General features: G+C 37.5%; 1 protein-coding gene across 1 annotated transcript in view; it reads right to left on the bottom strand.

The window, feature by feature from the left end:
* Positions 1-11624: 11624 nt before the first annotated feature.
* The window catches only part of LOC146000618 (dipeptidase 1-like), a 271792-nt gene continuing 261734 nt past the window's right edge, over positions 11625-21682 (bottom strand). Inside the window, exon 12 of the mRNA XM_083138372.1 lies at positions 11625-12149. Within this exon, the coding sequence (XP_082994498.1) occupies positions 12048-12149 (102 nt within the window). The 3' untranslated portion in view covers positions 11625-12047. The remainder of the gene's footprint in view (positions 12150-21682) is intronic.

The following is a 21682-nucleotide window of genomic DNA, read 5'->3' as shown; positions in this document are numbered from 1 at the left end:
TCCTGATTTATGGCGAATGCCGAAAGAATGCCTCAGAAGCCTACCGTGTGTACGCAGAGAGATATCCGGACAGACGACAGCCATCTCGACGTCTGTTTGGTAAGATATTTATTAAATTAAGAGACACCGGAAGTGTAACACCACGAGCACGTGTGCGGAACAAGCCAACTACAAGTGAGGCAGGTGCAACAAATGTTCTCGCCGCTGTTGCTGTGAATCTGCACGTTAGCTCCCGTGAAATTGCCAGGGATGCTGGGATGAGTCAGCGAAGTGTATTGCGCATTCTGCACACACACAAGTTTCACCCATATCATATCTCCCTCCATCAGGAACTTTAAGGGAATGATTTTGTGGACCGTGTTCGGTTTTGCACATGGATGCTACGACACGACACACCCGATTTGTCACGTATCCTCTTCACTGACGAGGCAACTTTTACCAATCATGGAAATGTCAACCTAAAGAACATGCACTATTGGTCGGTGACAAATCCACATTGGCTTCGCCAAGTGGAACGCCAGCGCCCATGGAGTGTGAACGTGTGGTGTGGTATAGTGGGTGAACATCTCATTGGCCCTTTTTTTTTTACAAGGGACACTGAATGCTGACCGATACATACAGTTTTTACAACATGAACTGCCTGTACTATTGGAGGACATACCACTTCAGACAAGGAGGGAAATGTGGTACCAACATGACGGGTGCCCAGCTCACAGTGCAAGACGCGCTACAGCATGTGTGGAAAATACATTTCCAAATCGTTGGATTGGACGTGGAGGGCCTGTCAAATGGCCGGCTCGTTCCCCAGATTTGCCACCGTTAGACTTTTTCCTGTGGGGAAAGCTGAAGGACATTGTCTACCGGGATGTGCCAACAACTCCAGAGGATATGCAACACCGCATTACTGCGGCCTTTAGGGACATTCCCTACGAGATGCTACATTCTGTGCAACGATATTTGCGTGGGCGCCTCGTTGCCTGTATCGCAGCTGACGGCGACCTCTTTGAACACACACTTTGACATGTTTTCGCTTCTTACGCAGTGGTTCTTCGACATACTGTCATGGTCATTTTCATTATGCTGTAACACTGTCAAATACATGGTGCTGACGATGTCTACTGTATTTGTTCTTCCTTTAACACGTTCTGTCTTCATCTTGTCCAATGGCTTCCGACATCTCATACTTGTACATGCCGTGGTACTGACGGTCAAGTGGGCCACTTGTTAGTTTGTTTACATATTTTCACATAGCCATATCTTCGTTCCTATGTGCAGTAGATGCATGAGACCAACGGCGTTGTGTTTCTCTGCGTGTACTCTTTTATATTATGTATGTTATTGTATATCGTTCCATTTAAAAAAATATGACTTTGCTCCAAATGCCCCATTTGTCGATATTTTTCGACCCACCCCATACCTCCGATTTACGAGCCCCATTTGATATTATTGTTTCCCGCAAACCTCACATCGGTACTGTTTCTGGTTTCTTCGCTATTTCAGGTGGTACTTTTAGGTGCCTCACGAGGTATATATACCTAGGTATGTGTCGAGGGGAAGTAAAACATTAAGTTCCCAACTCATGTACTTCTTGTATGCTATATTTTAAGGGAAACTTTTACATGTGTAACATTACACTATTTTTTGACGTAGTCATTTTCTCCGTTGAGGCACTTATCTAGGAGGGAAATCCATTTGTCAAACCCTCTCGATTGAAGAGATCTTGAGCACGAAGCAGTGTTTGTACCCTAAGGTTGTAGTCATCCAATGATTCGAACCGCATGCCAGAAGATGTCGTTTAATTTTGGGGAAAATTTTAAAATCGAACCGTTCAAGATCCTAGTTATAGGGTAGGTGTGGAAGAAATTCCAAGCCCAATGTTTCGGAAGATTCATTGTCGACTTAGCTGTTTGAGGTCTTACATTATCATGCAGCATTATCACTCCCTTCTTTGCAGTTGCAGTTTCTTGCGTTCAGCAGCTCTCTTCTATGAGAGGTTAGTCGGTAGGGTGTCTGACTGCCACGCAGGAGACCCGGGTTCGATTTCTGTGGTGGGTGATTTCAGGCGAACATTTTTCCAGCAATGTCCCCGAATAGCTCTGAGGATTACTCGGCATCTAATCAACGAGTACGTGGGGACGACAGGGTCACGCCACCTCCACAAATGTCGAGTTGCAATGCTTAGGTTAGCTTTATTTCTACACACTTCTGTACACAAACACGCGTGTGTGTATGTGTATGAAAGTGATCAGGAAAATGTAGAATCAGCCTCAATCACCGCCCTTCCCCTACTTCGATTCTTTTTTGTAAAATTTGCGAAATATATATGATTTCATTAGTAAAACACAATGCGTTATTAGAAAATATCTATTTTTCAAACTACAGGTTTAACGGCGGAAAAAATGTTCTCCGTTTACATGACTTTTCAATTTCTTTAGCTTTCATAAGTGCACAAAATGTGTTCTCTACCATCAGACCTTCCGGAAATTTTAATATTTCTTGAAACTAAATTGGTTTGCGTAACATTATTTACAAATAGAAATTGGAAATTATCTACTTCGGTAAATACTTGATGGTTCTCTATGTTGTTGAAAGAAATGTATCTTATATTCCTAAGAAGGTAACATCACTGAATTGAAAAGTAAAATTGTGAACCACATTAACTCTTCGCATTCACCAAAATTGTATTGTCATGATGCTGACTGATTAGGATCTATCGTTGAGCTACGTCTCCCTTCTCATAAATCTTTCAGAATGAGTCTGACAGAACTAAGCTTTATAATATGCTAATTTTACAGGGAGATACAAACGGCAAGCGATGTGAAGAGTACGTTCTACATCTTACAAAATTCTTGTTCTCCCTGTCAGGGGAATAATCTGTCTGTATTCCCGGGAGAACAAGGAAATCCTGGGAATCAAATATGTCAATACCAAAGTAGTGATTACGTCACTGATTAATGGAATAATCTACTTGGTGTTAATTTATTCTTTCGCCTGATTTCTATATGTCTATAACATAACGTTTCCATGAATAAATAGTAGGTTTTCTTTTTAAGAAAAGTGATTCGGGTTACATGATCCAAAATGACTCACATGCATTTATTTATTAAGAGCTTTTCTTGGACTTCGATCCAATATATTAGGGAATACTTTTGAAAGCACATATACGTTGTATACAAGAAACTTGAGAGTGAACCCTGACAGAGACCGTTTGCAGACTAGCAAGGGGAGGAGCTACAACCTGTCTTAGCCACTGAGCGTCATTCACTTCTGTCAGAGCTGTAGATCATCCAAAGGCGAGTAGGTAACCATTACGAATACTTATCTCCCCCTTCTTTCTCTCGTGCGCGCACACGCAGAGAAGCTAAGGTCATCCGCAAATATACAGCTCATCAACTCTAGATTATGCGCAGGAAATCTTCTTATTCCAAGAATTAGTTCCTTCGTTTGCATTTCAGTGTAACACTTGTATCCAATATCAATTGTCAATTATAAATGTAAATAAGAAATACCATCAAAGTTATTAAATGTGAAGAGAGTTTATTACAAGAATAAATTTGTTATTCATGGAAAGTATTATCTAAGAAAAAAATTATTAAGATAAATTATTGATTGATCGAAAAAAAATTAAGAATCCGACTGTGAATGCTACTAGTGGCTCCATCTTTTATTAATGAGGATTCATAATCAGGCACCGGCCACATCTCTGTCTGTAAGAGAGGCTTAATTAAAATGTTTTTAGTCATTGGCGTGCCTATGGTCAAGTTGATAGGGGTACAATCCGTTAAGGGGTTCTTAAAAGTCCCTAAAATAAATAACATAAAAACAGAATAGGGTGTACAATAAAGCCCAGTATTCAACGTACCTTTGTTTATGGCCATACCGGTAAGAATATTTCAATTATAACATTTTATTGAGTTTATTATCCTCGTGTGTATAGCCATAGGTTCAAGTATCGTTTTAAATCTTGAAATTGAAAACGACGCTCTACAAAACAAATTATGGCCACTGTCGTGAGAGTCTCTAAGAACTTCACTTGAAAAATGAGTCTAATGTAATGAGACACTTGTAGGTAGGATTTGCCCAAAACACTACATCTAGTGTAAGGTTCTAACCTCACGAACAGTGGTAATGCTACTATTACTACACACGAAGTTCGCAGTGAGGGTGCCAGAGAGGGCAGCAAGGGAGGTGAATGCTCCCAGCACCATCAGTCTAGTGTCAAGTAAACGAGAAAGAGTAGATCAGGAAATGCTCTTGTAGCCTAAAAATACATTTTTGTGGTATTGTTTACTAACTGTGAGAGCCTGTCCAAATATTTTCACCTCCCTCTGCTTCGAGGTGGAAGAAGATAGTGGAGAAGCAGAGGGAGGTGAATATATTTGGAGAGGCTCTCACAGTTAGTAAACAATACCACGAAAATGTATTTTTAGGCTACAAGAGCATTTCCTGATCTCACTTATACAGTAGTTCCAATACCCAATCAACTATACCTATCGTTTCCCGTATAAATAGGTAATTTAATATGATAAGTATGTCTCGGGAATTGATGACTTAAAAATCTAATAATCATGTCCTATAGAATGACCTAAAAATTATTTTAAAATGTCATAAAATGGTAAAATAAAACCTACGAATAATTTTCATTCCTTAAATGAATGCTGATTTCTTCATAAATTACAACAGAGTAGATGAATAATTAGACAAAACCCATTGCTTGGTGTTATAAATTACTGAAACAAAGAAGGAAAAGCAATGAAGTTCTAATGTAGTTCTATTTAATTTTATTTCAAGGCTTTTCTGTGTAAGTCATTCACCTCCCTTCAGAGTGGCCTGAAAATATAGCTGTGTTTCGCGTAAATCAAATTATACATTTTTTTTAATATTGTGACTAAAACCCAAGATTAAAGCGATTATAGTGGCCAGCAAGGACATCTTAAAGTATTTTAAGTGCTCGAGGAAAAGTAAAACTACCACAATTAATTATTCAATCCACTGCCAAACTTCCAGTTAAAAATAATATTGTACATTTCCATTGGCCATATTTTCGATTAATGGCGAGTTGCTAAGAATCCCATGTCTGGGAATTGGAATACATAAATTATGCTAGCAAATGCATTTAAAATTCTCGAAACAACAAGGGAGAAAAAATAAATCTAAAAAATTAAGAAAAATGCAATAAAGATGGCAAAAAATGGCAATCACCACAGTACCCTGAGTACCAACTATTTTGAACCTAGGAAACTTTCAAACATTTGAACAACATCTTGTTGACAACAAAGGGTAATTTGTGGTAATCCCGACATGCTAATTATATAACAGCATCTGGGGTCCTTATATGTCAAGCTATTGAATGAATGTAAACAGTAGGAAACATTAGACATTCCTCTTCAGGACGGTATTCTTGACACGTCTCTATCTTAATTAGAAAGAAAGATAAAAATTTTGAAACTAAAGTCTACATAGTATCGGCATTGACCCAACGTGTTGGGGAATTCCAACACTTTGAATGGGGAATTCCGACACCCTCTATACTTAGGAATTAAAGCATATACCTCTATTCTACATCATCGAATGTAAGTATCACAAGTATTAATGACAATCACATACATTGTAATAAATGAAGGTTGGTAATGTGACATAAGCTAAGCACGTACTATTTAAAAGAGTAGATGCATTATGAAAGGTTACATGAACATCAAGTAAAATTGTTGCTTTTCTCAACACCACTGCATGATTTTTCCATGTTGTGTATGGGTAAACAGTGCAACAAAAAATGATACTAATTGACGTTTTACATTATTGTATGACACTATCAAATAGTTTATTATGATGAAGGATTGCTTTTTTTTTTTTACATAAAGGCTTTCCTGTCATAAAGAATTGTTCTGGAATATTAGGCAAATTGTTCTGAGTAGGCCTAAGACAATTTACACATGTTAAAAATGGATTGTGAAATCCTTTCATTGTGTTGCTTTTTATCTTCATTGGAGAACGTATTCTCAATTGATTTCTGTGGTTATGAAGTCCTCTCCCTTAAAGTGTTCCTGGGCACATCAAATGTTCGAGCTGCAGTTGCAAGTTGCATTCCATTTTGCACAGCTTCAACAGCAGACTTCATATTTTCTGGCAGCCAGCTACACTTTGTGCTTTTCCTTCTGTAATTTCTGACCATCTCCCTACAAAGCAATGTATAGACAGTTTTGAGTTTATTGATAACAATATTACTCTTTGTTGTTTCATTGTAGCTTTGAAAAATGCAATAAAGGTAGAGGTGTCGTAATTGCCCCAAATTGCATGTCGGAAGTACCTCGAAACGACATAGAGGTATTTAGCAATTAAAACTTTCAGTTGGAAACACTGCAGGGAAAGTTTGATTTCTACATGTTGCACCCTGGCAAGGAATACAAGGCAGAGGCACTGACACATTTCCTCACTTCGCTTCTTCTTTGAATCTAAAGCTTATCAATTACATTCTCGATTTTACATGACACTATGTATTAATGGTGTTCATATTAGGGATGGCCAAACGGATCCGGATCCGGATCCGAGAGTTTGGTATCTTAATACCATTATAATATTACAACACCTAAAAAGGTATTATGATCTTCGATTACAAAGAAATTTTTCATTAGTTAGTCCTTCAAGATTTTTTTTCAAGTGTTGTTCCTAAAATACTTTGCTACGCATCGGCTAACACACTCGTGCACAAAAATAACCTTACTTGTATAACATAAAATGTCAGAGGTGATTTTGTAAATTCCATTGAAATGAATATGTATTCATTCGAATGTATTGGGAATGAAAACACACATAAATGTGAGACATTCCATTCCAGGATGAAACCTTTAACACATTTAACAAGATAGAAATGTTATACAAAAATTATACAATTGTTCTACAGTTACAGTTTTAAAAATTAAAATAAAACATTATAATATATGCAGTGTTATATAATTACAAAGTGTAAGACTAACAAGGGAGGTTATCTACGTGTCCCCCTCTGATTTCCATGAAACGTGGCAGGTGTATAGAGGGGCCCAAAGGAAGAAATACGTGTTTGTTTGTTTCCGCTAAAAAACTGTTTTAGGGGCAAAAACCGCCTCAAATGTCAAGATGAGGACAAATTGACGTGGGGATCTGACCCCTGTGTCCCCCTCCAATTTCCATGAAATTTGGCAGATGTATAGAGGGGCCCTATGCCCCCTGTTTCTTCCTATGCCAAATTTACGTAGTTTCGGGGTCAGATCCCCACTTCAATTTCTCCTCATGGAAATCGGAGGGGGAGACCTAGACCTCCCTTACAAGTGTATTAATTACAAATCGCGCAAATATATATATATATATATATATATATATATATATATATATATATATATATATATATATATATAAATCAAAGAAGGTAAAAGGAAACACTCACCGGACAGTAGAAAAATTCAAAATATATTTCCAAGTGTCGCGAAAGTTGCTACTTTGTTTTTCGTGAATTACAATATATTGCTTTCTATATGAAATATAGGCTAAGTGGTTCATGTAGGATATCTTTTCCTGAAAAATTGATACGTGATGGAACATTTCTGATTTCATTTTCGTAATCAGCGTATTTCATTTAGTAAAGAACACCTTCTTTCATCTCGCGGCAAGACACAAAGTTCAAATTTGTTGAACTGTGTTATCAGTGTTTAGTCAAAATAAAGTTTGGGCGTAAATTGGAGCATTGTTAATTAAGTCAGAATGTAAATAACAAGATTAGTTATTGAGTTATGCACTCTATTGTAGCAGTAACTCTTCATTAAAAGGAATGGAAGTTTCTAATATGTAATAACACTTAATGTAAATAGATGGAAATGGCAATATTGCTTGATGTCATAAAAATGGCAGATGTATCAAGAGGCTGGGACTCGATTTGGTATTTCTGTCCAAATCGTGTGAGTTGTGTGTCGTATCACGAAAAAAATGTGTTTCTGTGTGAGAGTTTGGTCGGTTTTTACGATTCAGCGCTCTCAGTACGCATCATCGATAGCTGGGACACATCTGCACAATAATTATAATAAAGTTAACATACTGTCATATATTAATTATATTGATGATATTGCCGTTTATATGTGAGAAGTTATATGAATTGAAAAAATATGAAGAGAAAGAGTGGATAAGAAGTTGGTACATACATGCTCTGTAAAGGCATTTTGGCGTGTTGAAGGTAGTTATGAATTATTCAAAAGTCACAGAATGAGAATTTTACAGCGAATAATGCATAGCGTTTTCTCAAAATTGGTGTACCTAACTTATCTTTCTTTCAGTGTGAACAGTGATTTTATTTTAAGTGCTTCAACAGTGTTTACATCAGTGCGCGTCATGAGATCGACAATTTTTTTTTTAATTTTGCTTCAATTTTGTGTACTGAATTTTGCACCGTGATACAGTGCAACTTAATGTGACATTACGTGACAAACATGTTTACATCTGAATATGCGCCGACTTTCACTCATAGACACATTTTGCGGCGAGACGCAACATATGAGAAGTGCATTCATTTATTGGTGGATAAGGTCATTTTACTACGTATATTTAATTCTATATTTAAATCATAACCTCTTTTGTTAATAAAGAAATGGGCTTGTCCCTTGGTCAAACCCATTTCTTTTCAGGGGGAGGTGGCATGTCACGAGCCGGCATTAAATGCATTCAAAGAGACTCTTCATGAAAATATGCCAATGAAACTGGAAACTACTAGTGACTAGTTTCAGTTTCGTTTATTTTGGCCACTAAAAGCGGATGTTTTGTAATTTAAAACGAACAAAGCTTGTTTATGCAGGCCAATGACCATATACTGTGTCTTAAAAAAGGAAAATAATACTTTTAACAAAATATAGTAATGGTGGAAGAAAGACAAAAGCCACTAATAATTGTAGAGATCCCCCCATAATAGAGGAAAACAAATGCGGGTTCTCTTTCAGATTACGATCATTGTCTGTTGTCTACAATGAGAGCGGTGTTACTCGAATGTGACAACAAAGTTTTAGTAAGTCATACATAACGTAACATGGCAGATGCGGAGGATTAAGGGGTGCTGAAAAAACCCTTCGCGCCTTCTTCCCAGCGCCAACAATGCATGAGAGCAAGAAAATTTGATCGAAAGCAGAATATATATATATATATATATATATATATATATATATATATATATATATATATATATATATATATATATATATATGATATTTTGTGTTGTATACGATTTCATTGTTTGAGCTCCGAAGCATGTAATCTCAGGAAGAAGATTCAAATGATTATATTATTTTGGCATCAGAAAGTGTTTGCGCATTAAGCTGAAGTGCGAACTTGTGCAATCTATCAAAATATCGCTCTTGTGCAACTGCTACGACGGAGCCATTGAGCAATGTGGTCATGTTTGACCAAAACAAAAAACTTTGTACAATACTACTGCATCAACACTGATCACAAATGCCCTCCGAAATCCGGATTCTCAGTTTTTACTATCCGGATTTGGCCATCTCTAACCTAGACCACGCTGGTGAAAATTTATTGTTTACTGTTCACACTTTTGTGTTGAAGTGTGAGAAAATTATCAGAAAAAATAAAAACCAAACTCTTTTAGAGGAACCCATTCCTCTAATCCATCCAAAGTCACCACCTAGCCGGTCCCCGTTGTCGGAGTGGTTAGCGGAGTGGAATCTCGGTCTGGGAGTGGATGATTGTGAGTGTTCATTCATAAATTTCATCAAATCATCACTCATCCCCATCTTCGCAAATTAACCAAAAGTTTACCAGTGAGTAATTTGAGTCATTTCAGTAATTTTTGTCTCTAAATTTACCCTTACTCATCTGCTCCTCTTCACCACACAAGCTACAACCATGATCTCTCCATTGCAAATACTGACTGATCCGGTGTCGTTCCGGTTATTCATAACGGGTCACATTCTTTTACGTAACCTCTGCTTTCTATGTCTGTATTTATTTCTACTGCTCTGACAACAATGATCTTACGTGTGAACGTAGATCATCATACCTAATTTGATTATTCACATAGGCGGAACTAGATTTTTCTTGGAAAGTTGCAGAGTGTACTGTAATCATACATTATTCGCATCCGGATAAATATCAGGTTTCATTCTCGGTCCTATTTTGTAGTTAGATAAACTAATAGGTTTGATTTGATTTAATTTACTTCGTTTTTGTGCCACCATTTTCTAATTGAGAAGATGGGGATGAGTGATGATATGATGAAATTGATTGATGGACACTCACACATATCCATGCCCAGGCCGGGATTCGAATCCTCGACCCCTGGTGTGCAAACCACTCCGCCACGGGCCCGGCAGATAAACTAATAGGGACTGGGCGTTCATAGAGGGATCCGAATCACTGTACCTGCACCAGGGAACTAACCCAGGACCCTTTTATTATACTGCGAAAACATTTCTAAAGTTTTATGAAATGTTATTTGTATTAACAATTATTAGGAAAAATGGAGATAATATTTAGGATTCGTTCTCTCAGACGAACCTATCACAAACATAGAATATACCATTCACATATATATCTCTTTTTCGCCACTTATTCGTGCATTATTGCCTTGTAGCCAAAAAGGTCTTAATTAGATTTCCGGAGTCGAGTTTTTTATGTGTCTAGTAAATCTAGTGCAATTTAATGTACTTGAGCTAAACTTTTATTTTTTATTTTATCCTCTGGAAAATAATTGCTCGAACATTTTCTTCGTTGTAATATAATGTTTTCAATTCTTTTCATAATAATTAATCATCCCTTTTGGGAGAGGTTCGTGCCTCAGTGCCCCTCCACCTACATCCACCAATGACCCTGTATATAAAATTATAAATATAAAATATACGTGAGTGTCTGTGCACATGCACATACATATATTATATTCCCGTCTAGTTAGTTGCACATTTTGACACTATGCGTAGTGCAGGTGTATCCCGGTGTCAGGCTGCTGCAAGGAAAGACGTTCAACCAAGTAGACGGAAAGCGGTGTTCAAGCTCAGAAGATTCAACAAATGCCTGTCTGCTGCTTTAAACGTTCGTGGGATTAGTTACCACGCACTACACCGCTCCAGAATGCAGTACAAACAGTGCAGACACCAAATACACTACTTGACTCCAAATGAACGAAGTAGACGAATCAGTTTTGCACCGTGTAACCAACTAGACGCTTCGGTGCAAGGAAAGTCAAAATGTCCAGCGAAATAGACGGGGCTATTGTGAAGTGCAGTCATGGACACTTAACGGTTATAACGATGCCATTGAGTCAATTGGATTGTAACCACGAGATGTCCATGAGTGCACATTTTTCAGGAATTACAAATGTGTTTCAAAGAAACAGAACCAAATACAAATTTCAGAACGAGCAAAAATCGAACAATGAATCAAAGAAAGTAGACAAAGATCAGTGTTAGATATGATAGTAATTTATTATTTCAACAAATTACACATATATATTATTGTGATAATTGGAATAACAATATAAACACTATTATAAAACTGTCCTACAAATGTAGAGAAAAATTTGGTGATTTTTGTAGTGCAGACAATACCGCAATAATTTGATTTTTTCCTTCTCTTTAAAACTATTTTATCAGTTCTGTATCTATTTATATCATGTCTGCTCGTTAGATTCAGGCACCTTATTTATTTTCCTCCACTTCTGTGTAGAACGTTAGGTAGAACATTACTATAAATTACATACTGTCCATTTTGAAACCTGTTTTTCTTTACGTTAATGAAAAGGAATGCTAGTTGACATTATAACTCCGAACTGTTACGCACTTCTACAGTTGTCCTTGAGGAAGCTGTGCGTATAGTATTTCTCTTGAAAACAACCTCACTCGGCATCCATGAGTATAAATTATAGTACGCATGACCGGACTCTATCGTTGGCTGATTTACGCACCTCCGCTTGCCTTTGTTTTCACTGCTGAAGGCATGAAAAGAATTCGTAACTTCCCCCCTACGAAATGGCAGTGAGTTGAACTTTAGAAAATTTGAATCCCGCGGTTCTGGGATTCGTATCACGTGACTGGATACCTGCAGTAGGTCTTCCCGTACATGTCCTGAGGAGGGATGATGTCCTCCAAGGGCCGAACTTCGGAGCTTGCCCACTCGTCTTTCACCTGCAAAAATACAGAAAGAGTACAATCAGTTCAGAATCTGCTTGTGTGCGCATTATAGCAAATGTTATACATACAGGGTGTCCAAAATATTTTGTCAAAAAGTTCGAAAGATATTTAGTGCTTGAAGCAGGAAAGAATTTGATTTGTGATTTGATTTGCTTTATTTTACTTCGCTCTTTGTGCCACTTTTGGCTAATTTGCGAAGATGGGAATGAGTGATGATATGATGAAATTGATGAACCCAGGACCCCTGGCGTCGTAGCGCGATGTGCTAACCACTCTGTCACAGGGGCCGGCTAAGTAGGATAGAACTATGTCAATATGAAGCTTGATGTTGAACTTTTTCAAGTTCCCTGGGCAAGAGAAATATGACTATAGTGAAGCAAGCAAAGTCTGTGGCATAGTCAGATATCAAAGAGAACAATAATGGCCACAACAGAGAAGTAAGGATTTCTCTTTGTGGGAAAATTGCTGTTCCCCTACTATTTTTTTCTAGCGTGCGATCGTAAATGATTGTTTTTGTAGTTTCAGTTTGTTTTCCATAGATTAAAATTATGGGTGCGTCATCGTATTTGCTATCAGTTTCCACAAATGTTTAGGGGAATAAACATCATAACACATAATAATTTCTGGGACAGGACTGTTTAAAAAATCGAACGTAGGGTAGACCGGGGCTATTTCGACCATGGGGCTATTCCGATCGACGAAAGAATATTCGATCCTAGCGCATTGTTAATGCTCGGGTTGGCAAACTGCATGGCATCAGTGGAGAAGGAGAACCGAAACGGATCAGACGCGCACGACATTGCTGCTGTTGGTTAAGTGATCGGCCTGGAAAAAATTGGTTTTTGAAACAAGGTATGTACTCTGCGTGTGCATTTTCGCATAGTTAAACAGATAAGCTTTTGAACGTAAGCTGTACCAGCCACATTATTGTGAGTAAGTGAATAACTTTATATGTAACAATGGGGTAGGTATATTAGTTGTTAGTCATACACGTTCGGGGCGCCAAAGTTGTATACCGCAGTGTAGCCAACCAATGAAAGAAATATCGGCTTTTGGGGCTTTTACGATCATTTTTTCCGGGGCTATATCGATCTGCAGATTTTGTGCTACTACACTCCAAAAATTAATTACCATAACTTTTGTTATCGTTGCAGATGGTGCGCACGTACAAGTCGAAAGGAATTCGAATGAAATGGTCGGAGGATAATATGAACAGAGCTGTTGCAAGCGTACTGCTTGGGGATGTAAGTTTACGTGCTGCGGCGGGCCTCTTCAACGTGCCATACACGTCATTACAGAATAGGATTTCCAGTGCTAGAAGAAGCCAGGTCTTACAAGAAGAAAACAGCATTCCAAAAGCAGTTGGACATCCAACCATCCTGTCGAAAGATCAAGAGAAAGAGTTGGCGGAGAGGTTGAAGGATTTGGCAAGCAGAGGCTTCGGAATCACTGCTGCAGTAGTTAAACAGGCTGCGTTTATGTTTGCAGACAAACATCAAATCTGTCATCCTTGGGCTACTCAGAAGGCAGCTGGAGAGAAAAGGTTTTCTGGCTTTATGAAGCGACATACCGACCTTTCGCTAAGGAAACCAGAGGGTCTTTCCAATGCCAGGGCTGAGGGAATGACGATAAGGGTTGTACAGGAGATTTTTGAATTATATCGAAGAGTTACAATGGACACGGTTCCTACTATGCTTCATACACCAGAAAAAATATACAATGTCGATGAGAGTGGTTTTCCATTAAACAACAAACCATCAAGAATTGTAGCAGAAAAGGGAAAACGGGAAGTAATGATATTACAAGTGTAGAAAGAGGCGAGAATGTAACGGCAGTAGCGTGTTGTAATGCTTCTGGTAGTTTCATTCCACCTTTCATCATTTTCAAGGGCAAACGATTCAGAGAGGTGTTCAAAAAGGAACTTCCTCCAGGTGCCATGGTAGAAATGACAGACTCAGGCTACATTAATGAAGACGTCTTTTTACTATGGCTTCAGCATTTCTAGAGAAACCGCGTGCAAGGAAGGTGTCTCCTGATTCTAGATGGGCATACCTCACACTGTTCTCTGCAATGCTTGGAGTTTTGCAAAGAACACAACATAGAACTGCTCTGTATCCCACCGCACACCACACACGCCTTGCAAATACTCTTCCAGTTGGTGGAATGTGCCTGAAATTGAATGACATTAAATCGAGAACGTATTTTGTTTCTTTAATTAATACTTTTAGTTTACAAATTAGTTCATGAAACCAACCTGTGTCCTTCTCCCTTGTTTATTTATAGTAATATCCAAAAGCCCATTGAAGCATAGAAAAACTTTTCGCTGTTCATAAGTCAGTCATTGTTCTCTGCAGTTTTCAATGCAACATTCAGGTTGACGTTGAGCCCGTAAAGCACTTGATAATTACTGAAATATACGTAATTTTACTTGAGCATGCCCTTAATTTTGTGTCTTGATTGTGGAAATAATGTGTTGCAAAGAGCAGTAGTATGTTTTAGAGAGTGTTTATAATCTATTTTGTATTGCATGAGAATACTGAAGTCATTCTTAGTTTCCTAATCAAATAAAAATTATTTATTGTAATCTTTAAAAAAGAAAGCCTTTGTTTCTTTCCAGCTGTTAATGATAGAAATTCAATTGCAAACGGGTTACCAAATTAACAAATATTTCTCTTACATATTTGTGCTATGTGCTCGTATGCTTTATACAGGATGAGGAAGGAAACAGATTGTTCTTGGGTAACCTGTCCTGTTTTTGTCAGAAAACCTGATCAGCATACTGAACCAAGCCATCATACGAGATACGACTTCAATAATAAGATCCGTTTCTATGGCCAGCTAACTCCAGAGAGGGTAATAAAATTGTCAGTGTGAGGAGACTGAGAAATAATTGCGTCCCATATTACAATATATTCTGTATGCCTAGTGTGGTTTGCCTGTCCCTAAAGAATAAGCTGAAGACAAACCTCTGTCAATTAAAACACGTGTCAAGTCTGTTGCAGCTTACAAATCACATGAAATACCTTCGCTCGCTTCAGTGTGCTGCACAAGGTCACGTTCGACTGATAACCAGACACCACGTGACTCCGCGGCCAACCGACAGCACCCCAGAGAACCTTCTGTAACTTTGCGAGGTTCCTTCGCATCCCTGATAAAGCGCATGCGTGTAGTCCAGGCACATTTTGCATAACTGGGTAACTAGCAGTGAGTTTGGATTCTGGATATTTTTTGAACTCGGAGAAAAGTAATGATGTGCAGAAAAAACATTTTTTTCTGTATGTTTTGATTGTGTGTTCAAATGTTGCAGTAAACATATCTCTGTGACACACAACAACAATTACAGTAGTCATTCACTCCCGAGAAAAAAGCGCTTCAATGTTTAGAAACTTAGCAAGCGGTACTCACGAGACGAATATATTGTCCGTCTGTCAGAAGGCCCGGTGGTGTGGTGGTAGCGTGTTAGTTTGACACGTAGAAGGAACTTGGTTCGATTCCATTTGATTGCCTCCAATTTTTGTCTTAACTCAAGCAACTAATTATTTCATTTTATTTATTGCACATTTTCTTATTTTATTTGCTGTGCGAATTGTTGAATTTCAAATTTAATTTTGTTTTCCAAACTTTTACGATAATTACTTGCGAATAGAATTATATTTATTCCTGGTTCATTTTCTCGAAAGAAATGTATACTTTTCACCAGGTATAACATTTTTTGAATAATAAACGTCGACAATTCAATATGTAAATGTTTGTAAAATGATGAGAAAAGTGATAAAATATCTTTAAAAAATATTTCCATTAATAAAATTGAAAACGGTAAAATAGAGATTTCCACCAAAAATTAAGTAAAAATATATTTCACCTTTATTTCAATAAATTATTAGATAATATGCAAACATTTGTTGCTCGAGTTATTAAAATAAAATTAGGGAGTAGAACGGGAATCGAACCCAAAACCTTCGGGGCGTGATACTTATTCGCTACTATGGGGCTACCTGGTCACTTTAAAGTCATACAATATCATCTCCTCATCAAGGCACTTGGAAAGCATTGAAACCTTCAAGCGCTTTTCCTCGGATTTTTTCTTCTTTTTTTTAGTCCACTTTATGCACAGTAAGAAAGCTTATACCGGACTGGACCTACAGTTTAAAGTGGGATTTCAACCACTCGCGTATAAACCGGGTATCAAACTTTTCCTCGGAAATTGCTAACGTGCTATATTATCAATACTCTTTTCGGGCATGGATGTTTGTGTTTGTCCCAATGAGAATAAAGAGAACATAGAGAAAATTGACATGTATGACAAGTGAGAAAAATGTGAAGAACTGGGGATACTGACAAGTAGGTGTATTCCTTTAATTCAATAATAAAAATAAACTGCAGGGTACCGTACCACTATAGAAAGTCCCGTCGCAAACCGTAGCCTCTCCTTCTTAGATGAAATCAACAGATATTCGCAGTTTGTGACTTGTGTGTTTTTTCCTGAGAAACTTAGATATTTTATTTTAGTTTACAATTTTAGTTCATCACTAATTCTTCTCTCTTGTTTATTTATATTAATAACTAAATCCCTACTATAGTAAAAAAAAAATTCACTAATAATAAGTCATGCATTGTAAACTGTTAAAAAATAATGCATTGTTCTCTGCAGTTTTGTGTATTAAGTGCAGTTTATGTAATTACATTAAACGTGACAGATCAACTACAGATCAAATTTTTCACATCAGATAGACACTTGAGAAAAAGTGGGAATATAATCAAAATGTCTATCAGCTATTCATTGATTTCAAAAAAGCATATGATTCGGTCAAAAGGGATAAATTATATAATATATTAGTCGAGTTTGGAATACCTAAGAAGCTTGTTAATATGATAAAAGTGTGTACGAGTGAAACAGAAATTAAAATTCGTGTGGGTATTAATGTGTCTGACAAATTTACAATTCATGATGGATTAAAACAAGGAGATGCATTATCTCCATTGTTCTTTAATTTTGCCTTAAAATATGCTGTTAGGAAGGTAAAAGAAACTAACGAAGGACTAAATTAAATTGTGTGACTCAGTTGTTAGCATATGCAGATGATGTAGACTTATTAGGGGATTATATAAATACAATTAAGAATAATGCTAAAATATTTTTCAAAACTGCTAAAGAGATAGGTTTGGAATTTAACAAAGAGGAAACTAAATATATGCTTACAGGCGGAAACCAAGTTTTAGATAATCATCAAAATCTAATTATTGATAACAACTCGTTTGAAGCAGTCTCCAAATTCAAATACTTAGGAGTAATATTAACAAGCGAAAATTATATTAAAGAGGAAATAAAAGGTAGGAATAATTCAGGAAATGCCTGCTACTTTTCTCTTCATAAACTTTTGTCTTCTCGTTTAATATCTAAGAAACTAAAAGTTAAAATATACAAAACAGTAATTTGCCTGTATTATTATATGGGTGTGAAACTTGGTCCCTTACATTGAAAGAGGAACATAAATTAAGAGTATTTGAAAATATGATCCTTAGGAAAATATTTGGACCTGAAAGGGATGAGGAGACAGGTGAGTGGAGAAGGTTACATAATTTGTATTCATGTCCAGATATTATTAGAATAATGAAATGAAGAAGACTTAGGTGGGCAGGCCATATGGCACGAATGGGAGAGGAATGAGGAGTTTACAGGATTCTTGTTGGTAAACCTGATGGTAAGAGACCTGTAGGAAGGCCAAGACGAAGATGGAGTGACTACGTTCAGTTGGACCTAGAGGAAATTTGTAGGGATGGAAAAGAGTATATAGATATTGCTCAGGATAGGGACAGATGGAAGGCCTGTGTTGCTGCAGCCATGAACCTTCGGGTTTAAAAGGCTAAAGAGTTAGTTAGTTCTCTGCAGTTTTGAATGCAACATTTAGGCTTTCTGATCGTGCATCTTACATCAGGATATGATCATTTATAAGTTGGTTTAAGCGAAATTCTCCATTTTTAGTATTTCAATGTATGATATCAATTTCACATTGCAAAAACCGTTATTAATGGTTTCATTGTCATTTTCTGGGAATAATAAAAAATCGTATTACTTTTCATCTATGCTGCTTTCAGATTGCCAAAATACGAAGTGGCATGTAATTCAACAGGTTTTAAAGAAATCTGAGTTTAATAAATAAGGTTGGATGAAATTTAACAAAAAAAGTAACCTTCTACTGGGCTCGAACTCAAGTTGCCCGTACGCAAGTCCGACACGCTAGCCAACACTCCAAACGAGACAACACGAAACTCAAGTAGTCCACCAAAACGAAAGTTTATTTTCAGATTGCTAATTCCCAAGGTATAACATGCGTAGCCAGGTGTGTCTTGCGTTTTCTGTACTTTTGTTATTTGAGTAGCTTTGGTCTCTCCCTAAGATAATCACGGGAATAGTGAGGAATGTTTTTTTAGACGAAGATGATAAATAGACACATAGGAATAATCCACCCTCGCAATAAATCCAGAACTCAAACCTGGAACCTTCGATGCGAGGTGTGTTTCTTGTTATAACTATATATGTGTGTTTTCGTTAGATTCATGGTATTTCGTGAGTAGATATGAAGAAAGTAAATAAATAAGTGGGTGGAAGGGACTGGAGAATCGTAGCTACGGAACTATTGAGAAAATATCCTTCGCCAAGATTGAGAATCTCTATATCCCTTGTGATAGAGAACCTATTAGAAGAATGAAAGGACAGATTAAAATATTAAATTTGATGTGTATCCTTTCGTTAAGATGCCTAGAAAACAATATAATAAATTTGTTCACTGCAAGCAAATAATAAAAAAAAGTTTTCCCATGGTGGGGATCGAACCCAGGCCTCTCTGATGAAAGTTCTGCACGCTAACCAACACACTATCAATAGCACTACATTTTCTTTTTTCCAGTCAGTCTGTTTCCTTCCTCAGCACATGAAAAAGCAAATGCATCTTAATTTCTGATAATTCTCTTATTCTCTATTAATAGAAACCACGTATGTCAAAAATAGACGCATTCTTTCTGTGAAATATCACATGTTTCGCACATCATGCTTCTCCGTTTACTGTCATTTGGACATTCACTTGGAAGTTAAAACTTAGCTTTGTGTGCGCGTTTTCACGTGCATGCGTGTGACAAGAGTGGTGTGAACGTGTGTTGGATGTTGTTCTAGGTATTATTTTCGTTCAAAGAATTAATATAACTGTAAAATACAGAACTTAGTGTAATGCAAGGAGTGAAAATATAAAACCAGTCCGTCAAGTTCGTTACCAAACAACATTAAATAAAGGAACGTAACTTGGACCGAGTATTATTCCATGTCGAGAACACGAGACATTACTTCCGACAATCTTCATCTCGTATTTCTCTTTGGCATCACTGCTCAATTTACAGAAATGTATACCCGTGACTGGTATACAAGCCGCAGAATTACAATGTTGTTTGGGTTGTCTAGTCACAAGGCGAATGGTGGTCAGACATGGATGGCTTGTTTGAGTGCTTCTTCAATAAGGTCGTTACAACCCAGAAGTGTCCGTGACTGTTCTAGGGTAAATCAAATATAAACGGGAACTTATTTCTTGCAAGGAAAGTGTGGTGGAGTCCCTTGGCCTTGAGGTGATGACAGTGGGTGTATCTGGAGTCTGTTCCTTCCCTGGAGTCCTTGTCAACTTTTAACATGAGTCAGTAGCATGATGAGTGAGCGCAACGCATCATTATCAAATTTCTTACAAACGAAGGAGTAACACCAAGTGAAATTTTGACCGGACTTCCAGCACAGTTTGGTGAGTCCACCCTTTCAAAGACCCGTGTGTATGAATGGCACAACATGTTTTGGGGAGGACGGGAAACTGTGGAAAATGAAAGACATCAACGGAGGCCAAGGAAAAGCTTCACTCAAGAAAACATTCAGGTTGTTCAGGACTTGATTGAAGGTGACCGTCGCTTGGCAGTCAGTGAAATTTCATCGGCAGTGGGCATAAGTTATGGTAGTGCTCACACGATCATTCATGAGAACTTTGGCTACAGAAAAATCGCTTCGAGGTGGGTCACACGCATCCTCACTGAGGAGCAGAAAAATATTCGACTGGAAATCTCTCATAGGCTCAAAGGGAATGAATTTTTGAACAGTCTTGTCACCTGTGATGAAACTTGGGTCCACCACTACACACCAAAGTCGAAACGGGCCAGCAAGGTGTGGCGGAAAAAAGAAGAGTTTGGGCCATTCAAGGTCAAAAGGCACGCATCAGCTGGGAAGATTCTTGACACAGTTTTTTTTATTTCAGAGGTGTTATTTTTATTGATTATCTTCATGAAAGAAGAACAGTAAATGCTTCTTAGTATTTTCAACTCCTGGAAAGTGTTAAGGCTGCTTATCGGACCAAACGACGTGGTTCACCCATCAGAAGTGTTCTGCTGCTTCATGATATAGCCAGACCTCACACAGCTGGTGCAACACGTGACACACTGGACGAAATTCATTGGACACCACTTGAACATCCTCCATACAGTCCAGACTTATCCCCTTGTGATTATCACTTGTTTAGACCCCTGAAAGAAGCACTCGGGAGGTAAGCGTTTTCAGGATGACGCAGAAGTGGAAGAGTTCGTGTGCAACTGGCTGCACACACGACCGAGAACTTTGTGGGACAAAGGGATTGCCAAACTCTCTATCCGCTGGCAAAAGTGCATTTCAGTTCAAGGGAGCTATGTAGGAAAGTAATTACTTTGTTTTTTATTTGTATTTTGTTTCAATAAATTATGAAAAATAAATTCCCGTTTATATTTGATTCACCCACGTAATAATAACTGAGCCAATATTTGCTCTATAGCCTTTTATTCCAAATCAATCCTTAGGCTAGCTTTATTTCTTAACGTAGAATGGTTGCAGTATTGTACATAGCATCAATGCATGGCCATCGGCATTCCTATGGTCACATAGGCTTAGCTTGCGCCCTGAACTAACATACCAAGATGTATGCACATCACCGAGGAGTTCTCGCTTTTATAATATTTCAAGAATACAGATTCAAGTACAGATGAATCACTATCTACAAAAAGATGCTACCAACACAACTGACACCTACACACGTTTAGAAATATAAATTTACATAGTGCACTCTCGCAAATATAAAGATACATTGAACTACCCATAGTAGAGCATAAAATACAATAAATATTAAACAAAAGATATACATTACAAACAAGGTGCAATATTACATATAATAACACGAAAATTACGCTTTCTTTTACAAAATAAATATATTAGTGACATATTTTAAAGTTGTGACGTCACAAAAGTATGCATCATATAAAGTCACCGGCAATATAAATGGGATACTTACATCCTGAAGTACTCTCTTCTCTGCAAGACGTTACGTGTTTTTCCTAAATCTACGGTGGTATTAGAATTTGGCATTTGATATTAATATTATTTCTATTCAAATCCACCTATCGCCGTAAAGTTAGGCAACACCGTAGTGTGTCTCATTTTTATTGCCGGTGACTGTACTTGTAACCTAGAATCCAGA

Source organism: Lepisma saccharinum, chromosome 16, assembly GCF_977018435.1.
Source record: "Lepisma saccharinum chromosome 16, izLepSacc3.1, whole genome shotgun sequence".
NCBI lineage: Eukaryota > Metazoa > Arthropoda > Insecta > Zygentoma > Lepismatidae > Lepisma > Lepisma saccharinum.
The sequence above is the reverse complement of the archived record's forward strand: the minus strand, read 5'-3'. Positions and strand labels throughout refer to the sequence as shown.